This window comes from Myxine glutinosa, chromosome 2 (assembly GCF_964187855.1).
Source record: "Myxine glutinosa chromosome 2, kmMyxGlut1.1, whole genome shotgun sequence".
In the NCBI taxonomy this organism is placed as follows: domain Eukaryota; kingdom Metazoa; phylum Chordata; class Myxini; order Myxiniformes; family Myxinidae; genus Myxine; species Myxine glutinosa.
This window is the reverse complement of record NC_136262.1, coordinates 74760669-74778349: the sequence shown is the minus strand read 5'-3', so window position 1 is coordinate 74778349 and position 17681 is coordinate 74760669. Positions and strand designations below refer to the sequence as shown.

The 17681-nt window shown below is 39.9% G+C and overlaps 2 protein-coding genes across 2 annotated transcripts in view; one reads left to right on the top strand and one right to left on the bottom strand.

Annotated features, from left to right (window-relative positions):
- IDNK (IDNK gluconokinase) overlaps positions 1-5537 on the top strand; it is a 33920-nt gene extending 28383 nt beyond the window's left edge. Inside the window, 2 exon segments of the mRNA XM_068107974.2 lie at positions 121-161; positions 4073-5537. Coding sequence (XP_067964075.2) covers positions 121-161; positions 4073-4439 — 408 coding nt within the window. The 3' untranslated portion in view covers positions 4440-5537.
- A 3691-nt stretch (positions 5538-9228) lies between these two features.
- The window catches only part of MEGF10 (multiple EGF like domains 10), a 314701-nt gene continuing 306248 nt past the window's right edge, over positions 9229-17681 (bottom strand). The window contains exons 23-24 of the mRNA XM_068109104.2: positions 15744-15941; positions 9229-9416 (exon numbers count right to left, since the gene is read on the bottom strand). Of these exons, the coding sequence (XP_067965205.2) occupies positions 9229-9416; positions 15744-15941 (386 nt within the window). The remainder of the gene's footprint in view (positions 9417-15743; positions 15942-17681) is intronic.

Here is a 17681-nt window from a genome sequence, read left to right as displayed (position 1 = left end):
AGGTGGGGTTCAAGCACTTGTGAAGCCAGATTGATGAGGCCCCATGCATCCAAAACCGTTAGAATGGCATCACTGCACAATTATTTAATCTAATGTATCCACATTTGTGCACAATTATAGGACAGAGCTCCGTGGCTGAAGGCAATGAATGAAGCATTAAGGTAAGGTGAAACCCGTTTATCGGGATAGTGTAATAATGGGTGTAACGTGGGTGGGGGGATGTATGTACGCATGTTTATCTAAAATGGGGGGCTGAACATTAAAAGTGCTGTTGTTCTATAATGGCAAAACATATATCCATAGGCATACCAATAAATAAAAGCTGACTTTCTGTACTCTTGCCTCATATTCACCTGTTGATCTCAAATCCAAATTTATTGAATATATGAGGGCCAGTCAATAAGTAACCTTAAAATGGCGATATAGATTCGAGAATGTAATGTGTGTAGTTGTAAACGACATATCTTATATCTATGGGTAAGAGTCATGTTTTTCCTGTTTTAGATCCGGCAACATTGCGCGTATGTCGTCAGTAGAGCAGTTCCAACATGGCGGCTCCCTTAGACGCATGCACCAGGGAGGAGCAATGTTTTGTCATCCGTTTCTTGGGAAGTGAGTGTGTGAATCCCAGTGAAATCCATCGCAGAATTAAGATGCAATATGGTGACGCATGTTTATTGCTGCAGCAGATGTATGACTGGGACAGGAAGTTTAAAAGTGGAGTGTCCAGTGTGGCAGACGCTGCTCACTCGGGCCGGCCTCATACAGCCGACACACCAGAAATGGTTGCAGGAATTGAGTGCGGGCTAAGGGAAAACCGCCGCATTACGTTGGATGAAGTGGTCTCCGAATTGAACATTAGCCATCGTTCAGCACACCACATCATTCACAACATGCTGGGGTTCCGTAAAGTGTCTGCAAGGTGGGTGCCTCAACAACTCACACCCGAAATGAAAGAACGGCAAGTGGACGCATGTGAAGAACTTCTGCGACGTTACGAAACAGAAGGGGACGCTTTCTTACAGCACATAGTGACAGGGGATGAAAGCTGGGTCCACGACTTTCAGCCAGAAACGAAGAGGGCAAGCAAAGAGTGGCGCCCTTCATCTTCACTAAAGCCCAAAAAATTCCGCACACAGCCAGCTGCTGGAAAAGTGATGCTGATGCTCTTCTGTGATAGCTGAGGCCCACTTGTAGAACATTACATGCCCAGAGGGACCACAGTCACCAGTGCCTCATGCTGCGACCTCCTTGCAAATCATCTGAAACCAGCAATCAGATCAAAACATCATGGACTATTCACTACCGGTGTTTTGCTGCAGCATGACAATGCTCGGCCCCATACTGCCCGCGCTACAGCTGCAACAATCGAGGACCTGCATTTTGAGTCTTCCTCATCCACCCTATTCACCAGACGTTGCCCCTTCGGATTACCACATCTTTGAGCTACTTAAAGCGGCGCTTGGTGGAAATGCTTTCCGATCTGACGAAGAGGTCTAAGAGGCGGTGCACGAATGGCTACACAAGCAGCCAAAATTTTTTTCTAGAGGAATCCAGGCCTTAGTAAAGCGCTGGAAAAATGCATTGAATGCAATGGAGATTATGTTGAAAAATAACACAGTTGTTACACACGTACATGCAATAAACAAGTTGTGAAAAATATTTTAAGGTTATTTATTGACTGCCCCTCATATATCAATAATATCAGTATATATATATATACATATATATATATATATATATATATATATATATATATATATATATATATATATATATATATATATATATATATATACATACATACATACATACATACATACATACATACATACATATATATAAATAATTTCATAAACTTGAATGAATTCCCATGTGGGGCTGATGTGAAAAAAATCTTGACATCCCAGGGACCTCAATGCTGACGCAGTGACAGCTCACTGAGCTATTCGTCACACTAACATTGCCAGCTCTATAATGGCCGACGTCTTACATGCCTGCTAGGGTGTGTGTGTGTGTGTGTGTGTGTGTGTGTGTGTGTGTGTGTGTGTGTGTGTGTGTGTTTATGCATGTAAGTTATTTTTGCTTGGTATCCCCACATGTGGGTGGGTTTCAGGAGATGGAATGGAGATATACAATCTCTTCTATATATAATTTAATAAATGGAAATAAATGCCTGCATGAAGCCAGTGTGAAAAATATATCGATTATGACATATGGGTCTAGAAATGGTCAATGTGCAACAAATTTTACCTACCCTAATATTTACAAGTGTGATTTGTTGATTGTACATTTTTTAAATACACGCTTGTTTTCGTTAGTGTACAAAATGGTTTAGTAAACGTAACAACCAAAATAATTCCTTCCTACCTCCTCACGAAATCCTGTTCAAACAAGGCAAGGTAAAGGTAGGACCAGAAGCAACTCACATGATGAAATGCTCACTGCAAACCTGAAATCCGTTGTTTTGAAGAGGCCAGATTGCTCGTTATTTCCTAATCTAATGGGTTTTCTTCCTCCTTAACAGAATTATTCATTTCGATGAAACTTGTAGTAAGATTATGTCCAATCACTGGCAGAAACACAGGAGGTAAATCCAGGCACTTTGGCCAAGTGCCGCACTTCATTCACAATGGCAATCACACGCACCCCATCCCCATTGAAAACAGACTGGAACATGTTAACAAAATACAACGAGAGTTCATAGAACACCTTACCCCGTGCAGTCTTGAGAAAAAGGAAATGGGAAGGGTCTTTTCATCTCTTGTTTTGCATTTCCAAGCATGATCTATAATTATCATACCTATGTCGTGAACTTTGAATAACAGGCGCGTCGTTAACCAAACAAATCTGATGGGTCAAACAGAACAGTTCAGAGCTGAACCTTCTGCAAACTCTTCTCGGCTAAATTGATGATTTTTGGAATGATCATTGAGAAAAATATGCACTAAACAAACATAACTTTTGAACGAAGTTAGCTCTGTCATTGCATCGTGCTGCCATTTTGTCAGAATCTCGCTGTTACCCCACCTTCAGAGCATGCTGCAAATTAGATTGCTTGAGACAGCGTAAAATTTTGCCCAAGTACTGCTAAACTGGAGGGTTTGGAAGTACAAACAAGTCGATTTGTGTTCTACAATGTTCAAATATGGAATTCAATTGAAATAAAATAAAAGTTGTAAAGGCTGCAGAAAAAAACGTTGAATTGGGAATTTATCACCATTGACGCATCCTCTTTTACACCACATTATTTAACACGTTAAATTAGTTTTTCGTGTCTGTTGTTTGTTTCCTTTATGATGTCTCCAAAAGCAGTAAGTTTCCTAACAGTAAAAGTTTACAATTGAAAAAAGCTGCACCTACCAGTCGGTGCGGTAGAGCTGATGTTTCGGCGATAATCCACTCGCCTTGGTCACGGCAGATGGTGAAGTGAAGAAGAAGTGTGAGAATCGCCACGTGAACTCCACCGTTGGTAGGATGAATTGGTCAGTGACAGTTGTGACAGTTGCATGCCATGACCAAGGTGTCATGTGACAGTTGCAGATGGCGTAGGAGAGATGTTATAGCCTTGTCCCACATACACCAGTAAGTTGCCTGTTTGGAATGATTTAAAATTTTGTTTGACTCCCAGACTGTCACAGAATGAAGCAATTGTTTTACTGCGCTATGCACATGCGTGCTCAGGGCGAGATCCCGTATAATTTGCCAAATTCAGGGCCAAAGTACTACTAAATTATATATTCATGTTCTAGTGTTCAAAATATAAAATTCAATTGAAATTAAGTAGTTCCTCAATCATAAACTGTCTGACGACTGTCACAGACAGAGTGTGAAACACTTGCTTAGCCCCACTTTGCACTATACGCATGGGTATTGATCTGTTAAAAACTGTGTGCAATACAAAGTCATTTGGACCAAGCTTTCAAAGCAAACATTGAGCCATTACTGAACTCTGCACTCAAGTCCATGGAAAAACCATCAGCTTCTCAACATCAAATCATGTAATTCTGTTACCATTTAATGTCAGCCCAATTGCCTTTGATACTCACTGGTGAAGTATTTGTTTCCTTAGGAAATACTCTGGAAATGACAACGTAGTGATGGCCTGCTCGGCTCTTCAAAGGATTTACAGAGAAGCTCTCACACAAGAACTGCAGGTGGACTCTCCAAAAGCAGGAGCAAAAACACAGGGAGGTTCTTTTAACAAAAGCAATGTTTTATTTGTACACTTGGAAAGCTCAATCGAAACCATTTCCCGGCGACTCGGTCAGAGGCAGGGACATTTCATGCCGACGAGTCTCATCGAATCACAGTTCGAAACATTGGAACCCCCAGGCGAGGATGAATTCCACTTTGTTGTAAATTCGGATAATGTATTCGAGTACGTTGTTTCTGAAATATACACTCTCATCACAAAGGAGGTTCCCCTTTCTTCATGAATCCCGACTGCATTCGGTTTTTGTTAGAAAAATAATGTTGCCTTCAAATTTGACGCTGTAACTTGTTCAAAATTCTTTGTTTGCTAAACTGGACACTTTACCAAATGTGAGTTGAAACATTCACAGACATTGAGCAACATTTTTGCAATGCTGCAAAAAAACAAACAAAAAAACGCTTCCCAATACCTCAAAATGTTAAAGCATATATAAACACCGCATTCCAAAAGATAACACTGTGCTGAAAAACACAAACCTTATTACAAAAAGCACACGGCATCGTGTTGCAAAGGAATTTTCCAATAATCATCGTATCATTTGATCTTGGAATCCTCATTGAATAAGTTTCTGCTCAAACATTCAATTTACACATTTGAACTGAAGAATAATTCAAACTTTTTAGTCTCAAAACTTCTTTATTTTTAATCAGGAAAAGTACATTTTAAAGATCCAAGGATCATGCGGGTTGCATGTGACAGTTGTGTGGGGATTTTCTTTTTCCAGTTTGCATGGCCAAGTTGGTGGAATAAAAACATTTGATTGTTTTTTAAAAATGCATCAATTTGCCACCTTCACTTTATATAAATTCTTGATTTTTGAGTCAATTTGGTGTTGTTTTTTTTCCCCACTGTTTTTTTTATTTTTAAGAATAAATTAGTTTACATCAAAGTTGCTTTGGGGTTATCACAGAAATAATTAATAATATAAGCTTGCAAAGTAATTTAATGAGAATTTACATTTGATTCCCTATTAGCTACGTTAACTAACACTGCATTTAAAGAGGATTTCTTGTTTGTTCTTGTAATACGAGATTATGTTCTTCGTGATGTTATTTTACATCAGTAAAACTTGGATGGGTATTTTGTTTTTGGTTTGTTAGCCTAAAAAATCTGTTAATTTGATGGTTTCCAATTTCTCCATATTTTCATCCCTTCCCCTCCTCCCCCCTTCTAAAACATACAATATTTACAAACGAATATGGGAAATGTGCATGAATATGACATAAAATCGCCAGTTAATGGTGTTTCGTGAAGAAAATATTGATGACCAAAGGATTTGCCAATAATTCTGATAAATAAATTTTAAGATTTTCGGAACTGACATTTATTTGTTGTGTAAGTTGGGTAAATTACAACAGGTCACTGTAAAACACCATCAATTTATACAGTGTACAATGTAACGCCGGCACCCCCAAACTCCCACCCAAAGAAAATCATTCATTTTTAAAACTGCAATATTTTGCAGACAATACTGTTGAGGACTTGAATAATAGCTATTTTTATGCATCTTGAACCTGCACAGGCTGGCAGGATAGCTTAGAGGAATGCGTACTCGCCTTTGAGCTGTCTCGTCTGGGTTCAAATCTTGACCCAACTATAAACTGTCACCTTGGTGTTCTGCATGCAAGGCGAGGCATCAGTGTGTTCCCCATCCACAGGCCCGAAGGACCCGTCTGCTAGTACTGGTCCTTGGTGGTGGTGAGTGTGCAGTCTGTGGCTGCTGTTTGCATCATTTTCTGGGGGCACGGCTGCACCACCAATGCAGTGCCCTCTATTACCAGTCTGCTGGTACTAATTTTGCCAACCTCGGAAGGATGTCATGCTGAATCAAACCACCTGTTGTTAATTCAATGGCATGACAGTGGCTCAAACTTAGGACCCTAAGATCTCAAGCCAGCCACCTCAACCGTTAAGCCAACACCAAGCATATACTCATCCTTGGTGGATGTTAAAGATCCGACAGCATCCTTCGTGAAGAGTAGACGAGTTATTTCCCGTACCCTGAACAATTACAAATTTCTGTCCTGGTTTACTGCCCAGAAAGAAAAGACAAACCACCTAACATAACCTTTGCCCAGGAACTGCTTCGGCAGCTCTGGCTCTACATCAAGTGTCTACCATTTGATTAATTGGAACTCCGACATCAATATATGATTTGTTTCATAAGTTACGCCAAGTTTTGTAAAGTGTAAAAAATATATATTTAGGTTATTATCAATTGAAAAACGTTTTGGTTTTAAAAGTTTCAATTACCCTTTCATATTCTTTAATGTATCTGTTTTAAGCATTTTAAATAAATGCTAAAGCTTCAAATACATTACCTCAATAAATGTTTAGCTTTTTTTCAGATTCCCAAAAAGCATTTAGGTTGTAAATATTTAAACACATGTTCAGGTTTTAAATGCTTTAAAAAAAAATCACTGCTTTGGAAAACACCAATCAAACTTTTGATCAAGGAAAAACATTTTATGGCCACCGTCACAGATATATATATATATATATATATATATATATATATATATATATATATATATATATATATATATATATATATATAAAACAAGACATAAAACACTTAGTTGGACTATCATTCAGGAAAGAATAACATTACAGTTATCATACAACTTAACATTCACACTATATATACTATACACATTTTATTTGCATCAGTGTACCTGCAGTGTACAGATGCCAAGTAGCGAAGAGATAATGGAAGGTTTCAGGGAAAGCAGAACAACATGCATCAGTAGTTTTGGGGAATTGTGTACAATTCGCGATTATAGTACAACCCTTTTTACTTTAGAAAGTGGAAATGAAAAATAAAAATCCTGAAAGAGTACCCAGAGTAAACTTGATTTCACAAACTCGATGAGGTTGTGAAGTAGAACTGAATAATCAGGATCATCGTTTGTTCAAAAATTTTAACAACTACTTGTCTTTTGCAGAAATCAGGAAAAAGAACCTTCAAAATCAGTCTTTTATAACAAATGCTAATTTTGTATTAATTAATATGCTTGGAAAGGTTTGGAAGATAGATATGATCTTGATATAGCTCGATGTTTTATAAGCACAGCAATACACAAAGTGGTTTAGTTTAGAAAATCCATATTCAAAACGGAATGTCATCACCAACTAGTATAACTGCCCCCAGTAGGCAAGGTTCAGGCCCAACTTTTTGATCACTGAGTGGTTATCATCCGGAGCTGTCATGGACAGTGGTCATGCCTATTCCCTGAGCTGGCAGGATTGCCTAGAGGTATGCACACAACTGAGCTGTCTAGCCTGGGTTTGAATCTTGCCCCAGCTATAAACTGCCATCCTGGTGTTTCGCAAGCAGCGCAATTCATCAATGTGGGTACCATCCCTCGGATGGATATTGTTAAAATGAGTGTTCCATCTGCCAGCTTTAGTTAGCTAACGATAAATATCGCATGGTGTCCTTCACAAAGAGTAGGTGAGCGATCGTCGGCACCCTGAACAAATTCCTGCTTTAACCTACAGCGGGCACTGCATGAGCGGAACAGCAACTGATTCAACCAGCAAACGTGTGCTGCATATGAGAGGGAGGCCTCCTCCCCCATGGTACCTGCATAGTCCCAGATGAAGACCACTCAAGTATCGAAAAGTCAGACTTGAACCTTACCAACTGACATTTCAGTTTCTTGGCTAGGTGGTACTGCCTTCAGTTTCTCGGCTAGGTGGTACTGCCTTCAGTTTCTCGGCTAGGTGGTACTGCCTTCAGTTTCTCGGCTAGGTGGTACTGCCTTCAGTTTCTCGGCTAGGTGGTACTGCCTTCAGTTTCTTGGCTAGGTGGTACTGCCTTCAGTTTCTTGGCTAGGTGGTACTGCCTTCAGTTTCTTGGCTAGGTGGTACTGCCTTCAGTTTCTTGGGTAGGTGGTACTGACTTCAGTTTCTCGGCTAGGTGGTACTGCCTTCAGTTTCTTGGCTAGGTGGTACTGCCTTCAGTTTCTTGGCTAGGTGGTACTGCCTTCAGTTTTCAATCTACACAGTTCCCCAAATTATTCCACCTCATTATGGTTCGCTGTTATTTAGGTATTTTAAGGTGTTTGCTCCGATAATCCCCTCACCTATGTACAGATTTAAATGCAATTTAAATAGTTGCTCTTTTTTACATGCAAAATCCTTTCTGTGTGCAACAGAAACAGCGTGTTCAACCATGGGAAACATCAGAAATGTACTTTGAGGTGTACCCTGTAGTTTTTGATGGACGGGGAAATTAAGGAAACTTAAGTATTTACAATTGCTGAAACCAGAAGTCAATATCTGGCATTTAAACGACAGTGTGTTTTTTTGTTTTGTTTTTTAAACAAGCTCACCCATCCAGTGTTTCTCTACCTGTTCCATGTGTTCATGGTTTTGATCTTGGACCGTACAGTATTGTCAAAAGTGGTTAATGTTGTAAAAATAGAGTAGAGGCTGCACTTTGAATTCTGACTTGACCGTTCCCCATTGTCTCTAATGTCTAGGCTAGGATCGATCATTTCCTATCAAGCATTTATGAAATAAAAAATGCAAACGAAAAAAATCTTTTTAAATGTTGATGGTTGTTGTTGTCGTCACTCATGTATGCTTATGTGAACCGGTCAAAATGCCCAACAAAAATAAATAAACGAGCCATTGGAAGTGCTGTTGATCACACGCTATGATTAGAGGTTTAACATATTTACAATGTTGCTGACAATGGTGTTTGCAGCTGATAAAAACTCTCCTAAAAATTGATCACCCAGGGAGAAAACAAAAGTTTAAAAAAAAATGTCTGCAATAATAACTGGTCAGCACTATCGTGTCCAAATAATACTTTGTATCGACTCTGGGTGATTACTGACTGCAAGCCTCGGCATTCTATGTAGCACCGCTTGCATCCACAACATCGAAGCCATTTGGTTAGAAAGATGGCTCAAGAAAATGGTCGTATGTAGTTGCATCACCAAAGGCATATTGGTTTTCCAACAAGAAATGGTGCATTCCACTGCATGGGTAATACTTGTTCCCTACACTCGGTCAGTCACACCATCCATGCCGCCTTTCCTATCCACGGCCGGCATCTGCATGGAGCCTGGCAGTCTTCCAGGAAGTAAGTCATAGTGGGCCAGGACATGGCTGTTGCGAGGAAGGTCATACGGGTTGTTTCCAAAGAGCCTTCCGTTATAAGCAGACACCATCATGCTGACTGTGGGCTCTGCAAAGCAGTAATGAGACAATCAGATATTACAGTAAATCCTCTGCCCAACACACTCCCACATAATAAGAAACTCCTTTTATTGAAGTGTTATGCTGGTCCCAGTGAGATATAATACATTTATATCGGCTTTGTAGTTTATACGTACACCGGAACCCCCATATATTGAAAGCCTACAATGTCCTTCTCATAATAAAACATCTTTATAAAGACTTTAATCATGTATTATAGGTTTTCGGCTCAAACGACTATATTTAGAATTAAATCAACAACTAGATTCGGTGACGTAGTGGTTAGACCGTCCGCTCTGAGTCTGGGAGGTTAGTGGTCCGAACTTTGACTGAATAACACCAAAGACTTAAAAAAATGGTATGTGCTGCTTCTGTGTTTGATGCTCAGCCTTTAAAAGTGGAGAGCACAGATAAACCCCATCGGGTCGTATCGATGGAGAGAAATGATTTCCTCCTTAAGTGTGCTGCTGAGTGCGGAGAGAAAAGTGATGTCATAATATAGCACCACTAGCTTCCTGAGCACCACAGAAATGTACGTCACTTCCCCCAAGCTCAGTGGCTGTATGTATCTGAGGTCAACATCTGTTGTTGTCTCCTGTATTTGTGTGCGTGTGCATGATATGTGTTCGACCTCTTCCAGGAACCTAATAACATGTAGAAATAATTTACCACAATGGAGATCACTTCCGCATTTACTGCTGAACACTCTCCCACATCCCCCCCCCCCCACCCCCCCAAAACACCTGAGCAAGAAAGAGAAATCAGAGATTACAGACCCTCTCCAGAACATGTTTGAGTGGTGTAGTGATGACATAAATTTATGTTCATACAGCACACAAACAGACGGACCTTTTTGGTTTTATTGTATTAATTCACATTCCAATCATATGTACTTTATAGACGTACTCACATTCCAATTGTACGTACTCTACAAACGTACACACATTGTAATAATACATGCACTACAGATAAAAAAACACGTTACTAATAGCATGTACTTTATTGGCGTACTCACATTTTTAATTGACTTTGATGTACCATTCACTTTATAGAGCGCTGAATGCCGCCAAAGCAGTGTCCTGGCTAGGTTTATACTGGGCTGTTTGCCATTGCATTTCCAGCATTGTTTGATCATGCTATATCCTTTTCAATGCTGAATGTCAAGCAAACCTTCGATTTTCGTTCCAACCTTCCAACGTGGCCTATGACATCAAAAATTTACACTCCGCATATAATTGGGTAGAGAATCACGTGTGTGAGGTTTTGTGTTGATCAGATAACGTTCGTTTTTCTATCCAAGATGGCTGCCAAACAACGTGACCTATGATGTCACCATTTTCACACTATATGGAGCAATGGTGTGAGTTGATGTTTGTAAAATTTTGCATCGATAGGGTAAGTACTTTTAGAAAAACAAATTTTTTTAATTTTCCTTAAATCCAATATGGCTGCCAAAGCATGTGACCAATGACGATTTTTTCAATGTTATATCCTCATAGGTCGTCAAACATATGGTTAAAATTTCACATCGATACGTTCAGTGCTTTCAGAGGACAATACTTTTGTAGTTTTTGCATAAAATCCAATATGGCTGCCAGACCATGTGACGAATGACTTAATCGTTTTCAAACGTTATTCACCAAGGCTAGTAGATCATGTGTGTGGAGTTTTGCATCAAACTAGTAAACTGTTCTGGAAAAGACGATTTTTGAAGGTTTTCATTTTCAATCCATTACGGCTGCCGAACCACGTGATGATGTCATCAATTTAATTCTCAAAATTTTTGAGGAGATCACGTTCACATGCAAGGCTTAATAACATGCTATCAAAAAACTGAGGCGAATTCCTTCCTTAAGTTTGCAGTCACTATGAAGGGATTAGTGTTACGATTAGATTTACTGTAATATTAACGTCATATATCCGAAAATGATATTACCATTAAAAAAAACCGAGGTGAATTCCTTACTTCCGCGGTTGATAGTCCGTATACCGCTTAACATTGATTCATGAACCATACACCGCTTCAATCCATCAACTTCGTATTCACGACATTGGGATTAAAGTGTTATGGTCATATTTACTATATCTATATAATAATAGCGTAAGGACTCGACTTTGTTATCCCTTTTACGCCGCACCCAGTGACCCGATGCCCACGGCACTAATGGATTTACGATCTACGAACCTCGCTCTTTGTTTATCACGTACAGCCATACTCGAAAAATCTGAATTAGCCGACGTTGGGGCCAAAAAGCATTCGATTAACTGCCGATACGACGCCATCTTACGACGCCATCGTATTGGCATCTGCTTGGCGAAGGCGAAGCAAGCCGTCTGCTGATTGGACAGGCGAAGGCGAAAGCAAGCCGTCCACTGAGTGGACAATCCAGAGCATGCATTTGTGCCGGTGTCGGCAATCGTTGTTCATATACGCACTCCTCATTCTCATCTTTCTTCCTAACTCTTACTCGTACAAGCAAATCCCCTATGCCATCCATAATGGTACACTCTATCCATACACCACATCCTCCCTTCCGTGGATGTTCCACGGGTTTCGGCTAGTTATTATTATTACTATTATGAAAACGATACTACTGAAACGAAACACGAATGTATTAAGAAACCTGGGCTTAATTTGTCAGAAACAGCCCGAAGGTGAGGCATGAAGCCGAAGGCCTATACATACCGTTTTGTTGGAAGAGCCGTAACGCCGATGCTTTCGATATTTGATGGTCATTTTAACAATCGGTTTGTTTGTGTTTCACACTGAATGAAAAACGTTACGGTAGAGCATGGCGATTGTGGTACATGACAGGTTCGACGATATGTTCAGCCTGAACGAAATTGGAATCAAAATACCGGAGTGTGGAGAGTCAGCCGCCGTACCGCCGTAATGACATCAGACGTAATCACATCACCCTGTCATGTGACCAGATCCTCAGCTCTGATTGGTATACGTTTGAGGGGACATACATACAGTCAGACAAACACTGGTCTAGACGGCTTTGCCCTATGGGCTACACCGTAAAAAGATTCTACAGGAGGAGGCACTCCTATGGTGAAAGTTTTGTGTTAACCGGATCAATGGTTGCAGAGAAAAACATACTCGCGTTTTGTGCAGACAGACAAACAAAGAAACGGTCCCAAATGCAATACACTCTCCTCTGGCGAGGGTAACAATAACGGCTGATGCTACAATGGTATTACATCACATAAACATGCCTCATTGTGGTAATTTACTGCATGTGCATTTACCGGATGTTTCGTAATAGGATAGTTATTACATCATCCACTTGAAGGGGTTTACATCGATTGGTTCTTAAATCAAGCACTGCTAAGGCAGCACCTTTGCTGGACACTCAATTGTTTACCTGTATTTAGCGACAATTGATCTGTAGGTGCGTGTTAAAGCAGACGAGAAAACAAACAGAAGAGGCCGTAAAGTGTGCATAAGGTGAGAAGTGAAATGCTTTATTACACCATTGTTACTCAATATCCAATGTAGTGTTATTTAATTTTCAGAATTATGGAACCCAAAATTTTTCCGAACACTGCTTTATAATATTGACTGTTAAACATGAACATTGTAGTAACATAATATTTGACAGTATTTTTGTATACACGATAGCAACATGTTGAGCATCACATGGTACAAATGCTTTGAGCTCTACGTGTCGGCACAGTATGTCGCAGCATGTGTTTGAGGCTTAATGCAACTCCAGTTTTACATTAACTCGTAATACAGTACCATTCACTCTAGGATTGAAATATGGTGTCAATGCCCACTCCCTCTGGCAGAGGTCAGTGGTTAGACCAATTGCACTCTTCCATAAACACAGGTGAAAATTGCAAGTCATCTCCGCGCACTCAGGGGCAGGGGCTTTTGCTTTGCTAACCCTAACTGGCCCATAGGGCATGTGCCCCTAATGTTTTTTTGTTACCCCAAATCTATCACACCTTAGTTATGATAGGCCAAAAATTGCCTGGCTGCTAATCAAGAAAATGGTGAAAATGTCGACAAGAAAGATTCGTACCAGCCCTTAGATCCTCTCATGTTTTCAACCGTAAAAAAGCGGTGCCAGTGGGGCCCACTATCCCAGGGAGTACTCAGTTGTTAAATATCATTTAGTGTCTTAAGACATCTAGACACCTGGTTGAGAAGCACAATGGGAGAAATTAGACTACAGCACCTTACCATGCTTTAGATTGAAAAAGGTGTGCTTGAATCTGTCGGAGGATGCTATCATTGATAGCTTTGCAAAGATGCACAACAGACGCTAAATACTGACTCTTCCCAAAAATTATTAAAGGTAGGCCGTTTACAAGTGGAATTTTTCTACAACTGTGGGTGGTGATGGTTAATAAATAAGTAAAAGGTGTGACATTGTGTTCAATATGTTTGAAATGATTAATAGTAGATATAAAATCTGGGTATGTGCTTTTACAGAATCCAAGTCAAGTTTATTAATATACTTTTTTGTTTTTGTACTTTATTCATTGTTTGAATTCACAAAGATTGAAATACATCTTGTCTAAATCCCTATTTGTGAACGTCTGTTTGTTCGGTTGTGCCTCATGGACAGCCTAAGGAAGTGACTTAGAGAGGGAAGAGGGAGTCCATGGGGGGTAATTTTTCACGACAAAAACATGGGCGCATCAGATTTAGACTATGGGAGTGTCCAATTACGTGACTGACTATTTATTTTCCGGGCAACGCCGGATAACTCTGCTAGTTGAAAATAAAAAATATATTCTTTTAATTTTAATACCGACAACATCCTTAAGGTAAAGTAAAAAAACGTAACAATGAGCCTATTTTTCTACACATGCCACTGTGCTAAATGTTTTATTGGGGGTGATCTGAAGCTTGAGGGCCCCAAATCTTTTCCGAAGTTCGCGACACCTCTAGTTACAGTCACTGAAAATATGAATGCAGTACTTAACTGATTGTTGTGGCTACGCTGTTTAAATGTTACGATCACATTCACTATGTAGTTGATAGACTAACAATGCATGGTTGTGTTTCATTTTCATGAAGATTTAAAAAATATGCTGAATACATTTTTGAAGAACCTCTTGTTTTGTTTTGTTTTTCTTGGTTTTTTGGTATACAAGATCGAGGCTCGTGTAAGAGCTAAAATCTCAGCAAAGAACTAAGAACCTAAAAGAAGAAACTAAAGAGCTAAAACTAAGAGACCTAGAAGCTAAGACCTAAGAAAGAAGAAAAGCTTAGATAAAGAAGCTTAGAGAGCGAAGAGACCTAGAAGCTAAAAGCTAAGAATCTCTTTACAAAGAACTCCCCATATGACAAAGTTTTTAAAATGTTGGTCCCTTGAATTTCACTAAACTAGCAACGGTACTCGCCCTATGGGCGGGGCTTCAATTTGGAGGCCCAAATGAAAAGGCAAAATATCAGAAATTGAAGGCTTTTTATATTTTAAACGATTTATATAAACATCCGTTAAATCATATCATACGCAAATCATCAAAATCTAAACAGTATTTGTAGAATTTCAATAAAAGCCACATCACTGTTCATATCGGTAAATATTATTCCATCGTGTTTAGAAAAACTGGCAAATAGGAAAATTGGAAAAACAATATAGCCTATTTTCCTCCAGGGTGTTTGGGAAAATTGGAAAAACAATATAGCCTATTTTACTCCAGGGTGTTTGGAAAAACTGGAAAATTGGGGAAAAATTGGAAAAACATTCTAGCCTATTTTACTCCAGGGGGTCCCAGGATTACCCACCCAAAATTTCGTTGCGATTGGTTCAGCCGTTTTTGTGGTACTTAGGAACAGACAGACGGACAGACAGACATTTGGTGAATTATAGTAAGATGGACGTTTTACTGTATTTTGTTTGGAAGAAGTAACAAGTTTTTTTTTGTTTTTTGCACAGACTTATAGGTGATGAGAGTTAACTTGTGCATCAGGCAAAGCTTTTGTTTTGTTAAGAGATAGACCAGTAGTTGCCAGATTCAGGAGCACAACAAAGACATTTAAAACAGAACAAGACTTTCATTTTCTCCTCATCTAGGGTTCAGGTTTGTTTGTTTTCCTCGTCTTACCTAAACCCCTCTTTGCATGCGAGTCGTACCTTTAGTTTATACAAGCTTTTGAGAAGGTGAAGAAAAGCCAGGTAATGAAAGGATTAATGTTCTGTATTCTGAATATAAGATATTTCAGAAATTATGTAGGCAAATATTGCCCTATTAGCAAGTGTATCAGAATCTACCATGTTAAAAAGTTGTACGATAAATTACATTCAAGTGAGTACTCGATGGATTAGCGTCTGTGAAAAGGTCGGTTTACCTGGCTCATAGACGTTGCCGTTAGATGGCTGATGCAAAGAGTTACGCCCGAAAGTCCCAGTTCCCGAGTGGCGTCCGGGAGAACGCATCTCCACATAATTGCTTTCGGTGCCTGGCAGGTCCTTGATTGTAGCATATGGGTTCTCACTACTTGCTAGAGATGTACTGCTAGACCTGAAAGTTGAGTTCTTCAGCATGTCTGTGGGTAAAATTGTAGCTTATCTGATATATGTATATATATATGTATATATCTATACACATTACACACACACACACCATTCATCGAAACATACAGTAGATGCTGCTAAAGTATTATCGAAGGCAAGATAAATGACCAATTTTTGTACATTTTGGAGGATCTTTAAAGTCCAAGGTGTGCAATGGCAGAGCAGGTAGCAATCCCAATGTCCCTTTTGAAGGAGATGTGTACTGTACGTTGAAATTGTATGCCTCTGACCGTTTTTAATTGGATCCTGTCTCATATAGAATCAAATACAAACTACACAACTCAGACAATTGGACAACTTCTGCAGACTCTTTCATAGGTATTGTCATTGCAATACTGTAATTACGACATGAAACTAACTCGAACTGTACACTGCTTTTGCGTCTTTTTATCATGCTTCCGCAGACAAAGGTTGGAGTTTTCGTTTTAGGGTCATCCTTTCTTACTTTATCCGTTTTTTATTACCACGATAACTTGTGAACCACTGAAGGGATTTCAACCAAACTTGGGAAAGCTATGGACTGTAATACGAAGATGAACCGACTGGTTTTGGGTTCAAAAGCTCAAAGGTAAAACATCAAGTGCCCTTTAATTGAAAATCTTTGTTACTGCAATAACTTGTGAACAACTGAAGAGATTTCAACCAAGCTTTGCTTGGCAGTACGGACTGTAATACATAGATTAACTGATTCAATTTTAGATTCAACAGGTGAAAGGTCATGTGCCGTTTGAAAAGCATTTTTAGGCCATAATTTGAGTTGGAAGCATCTGATGTGGTCTCTCTCTGTCTCTGTTTCTCTCTGTCTCTGTTTCTCTCTGCCTCTCTCTGTCTCTGTTTCTCTCTCTCCTCTGTGTCTCTCTTTCTCTTTCTCTTTCTCTCTTTCTCTCTCTTTCTCTCTCCCTGCCGGCTGTTACGATCTGAGTGTGGCGTCATGGCGGCTGTGTGCGCTGAGTACTGTGCTGTGTTGGCGTCTTTCCTATCCCCCTTTCACTCCATTTGTGTCCTTGTACGTGTTTGTGAAGTTTTCCCCGTGTTTCCCTTCCTTGTTGAGAAGAGAGAGAGAGAGAAAGACAGCGCACATGGTAAGTGCTTCGCGGGTTCTTCTTGAAACCCATTGGTTTCCAGGCCTGCGTTTCATCTGCCATGTTCTTATAGCCTTGTATGCCGCTCATCGGTGGTTTATCTTCCTCATTATACCTCTTTTTTTCCTTATTTTCATTTTCCTCCACTTGCTGGTTGCGTGTGGCAGGTTTTTTTGTTTAATTTCAACTTCCCTTGTTTTGCTTTAAGCTATGGCAAATGAACGTTTGCACAATAGTGTGTACGAGTCACTCACTCGCAAGAACGGAGTGACTATTGCTCCACCTGACGGAGTTAGTGTTGATAATGTGGTGGTTGCTCTAGGAGAGCTCTTTGGAATTGAGAATGTTCTCGCCGATTCAAAAATGAACCAACGTATCGTGGTTTTCCTGTCGGAAGAGCGACACGTGGCTCAGGCGGTTGAAACCGGTCTATCCGTACCGCCGGACGTCTTTGTTCACGTTAGTCCTTTGGACACGATGGCGGTTAAGTTAATCATGTCCAATATTCCGCCCTTCTTCTCAAGTGAGGAGATTGTGGCTGCTTTAAGCGTTTTTGGCAAGGTTGTGTCACGAATCTCGATGAAAACCGCTTCGTCTGCGCTCTGACGCTTCGGTTCACCACATCATGTC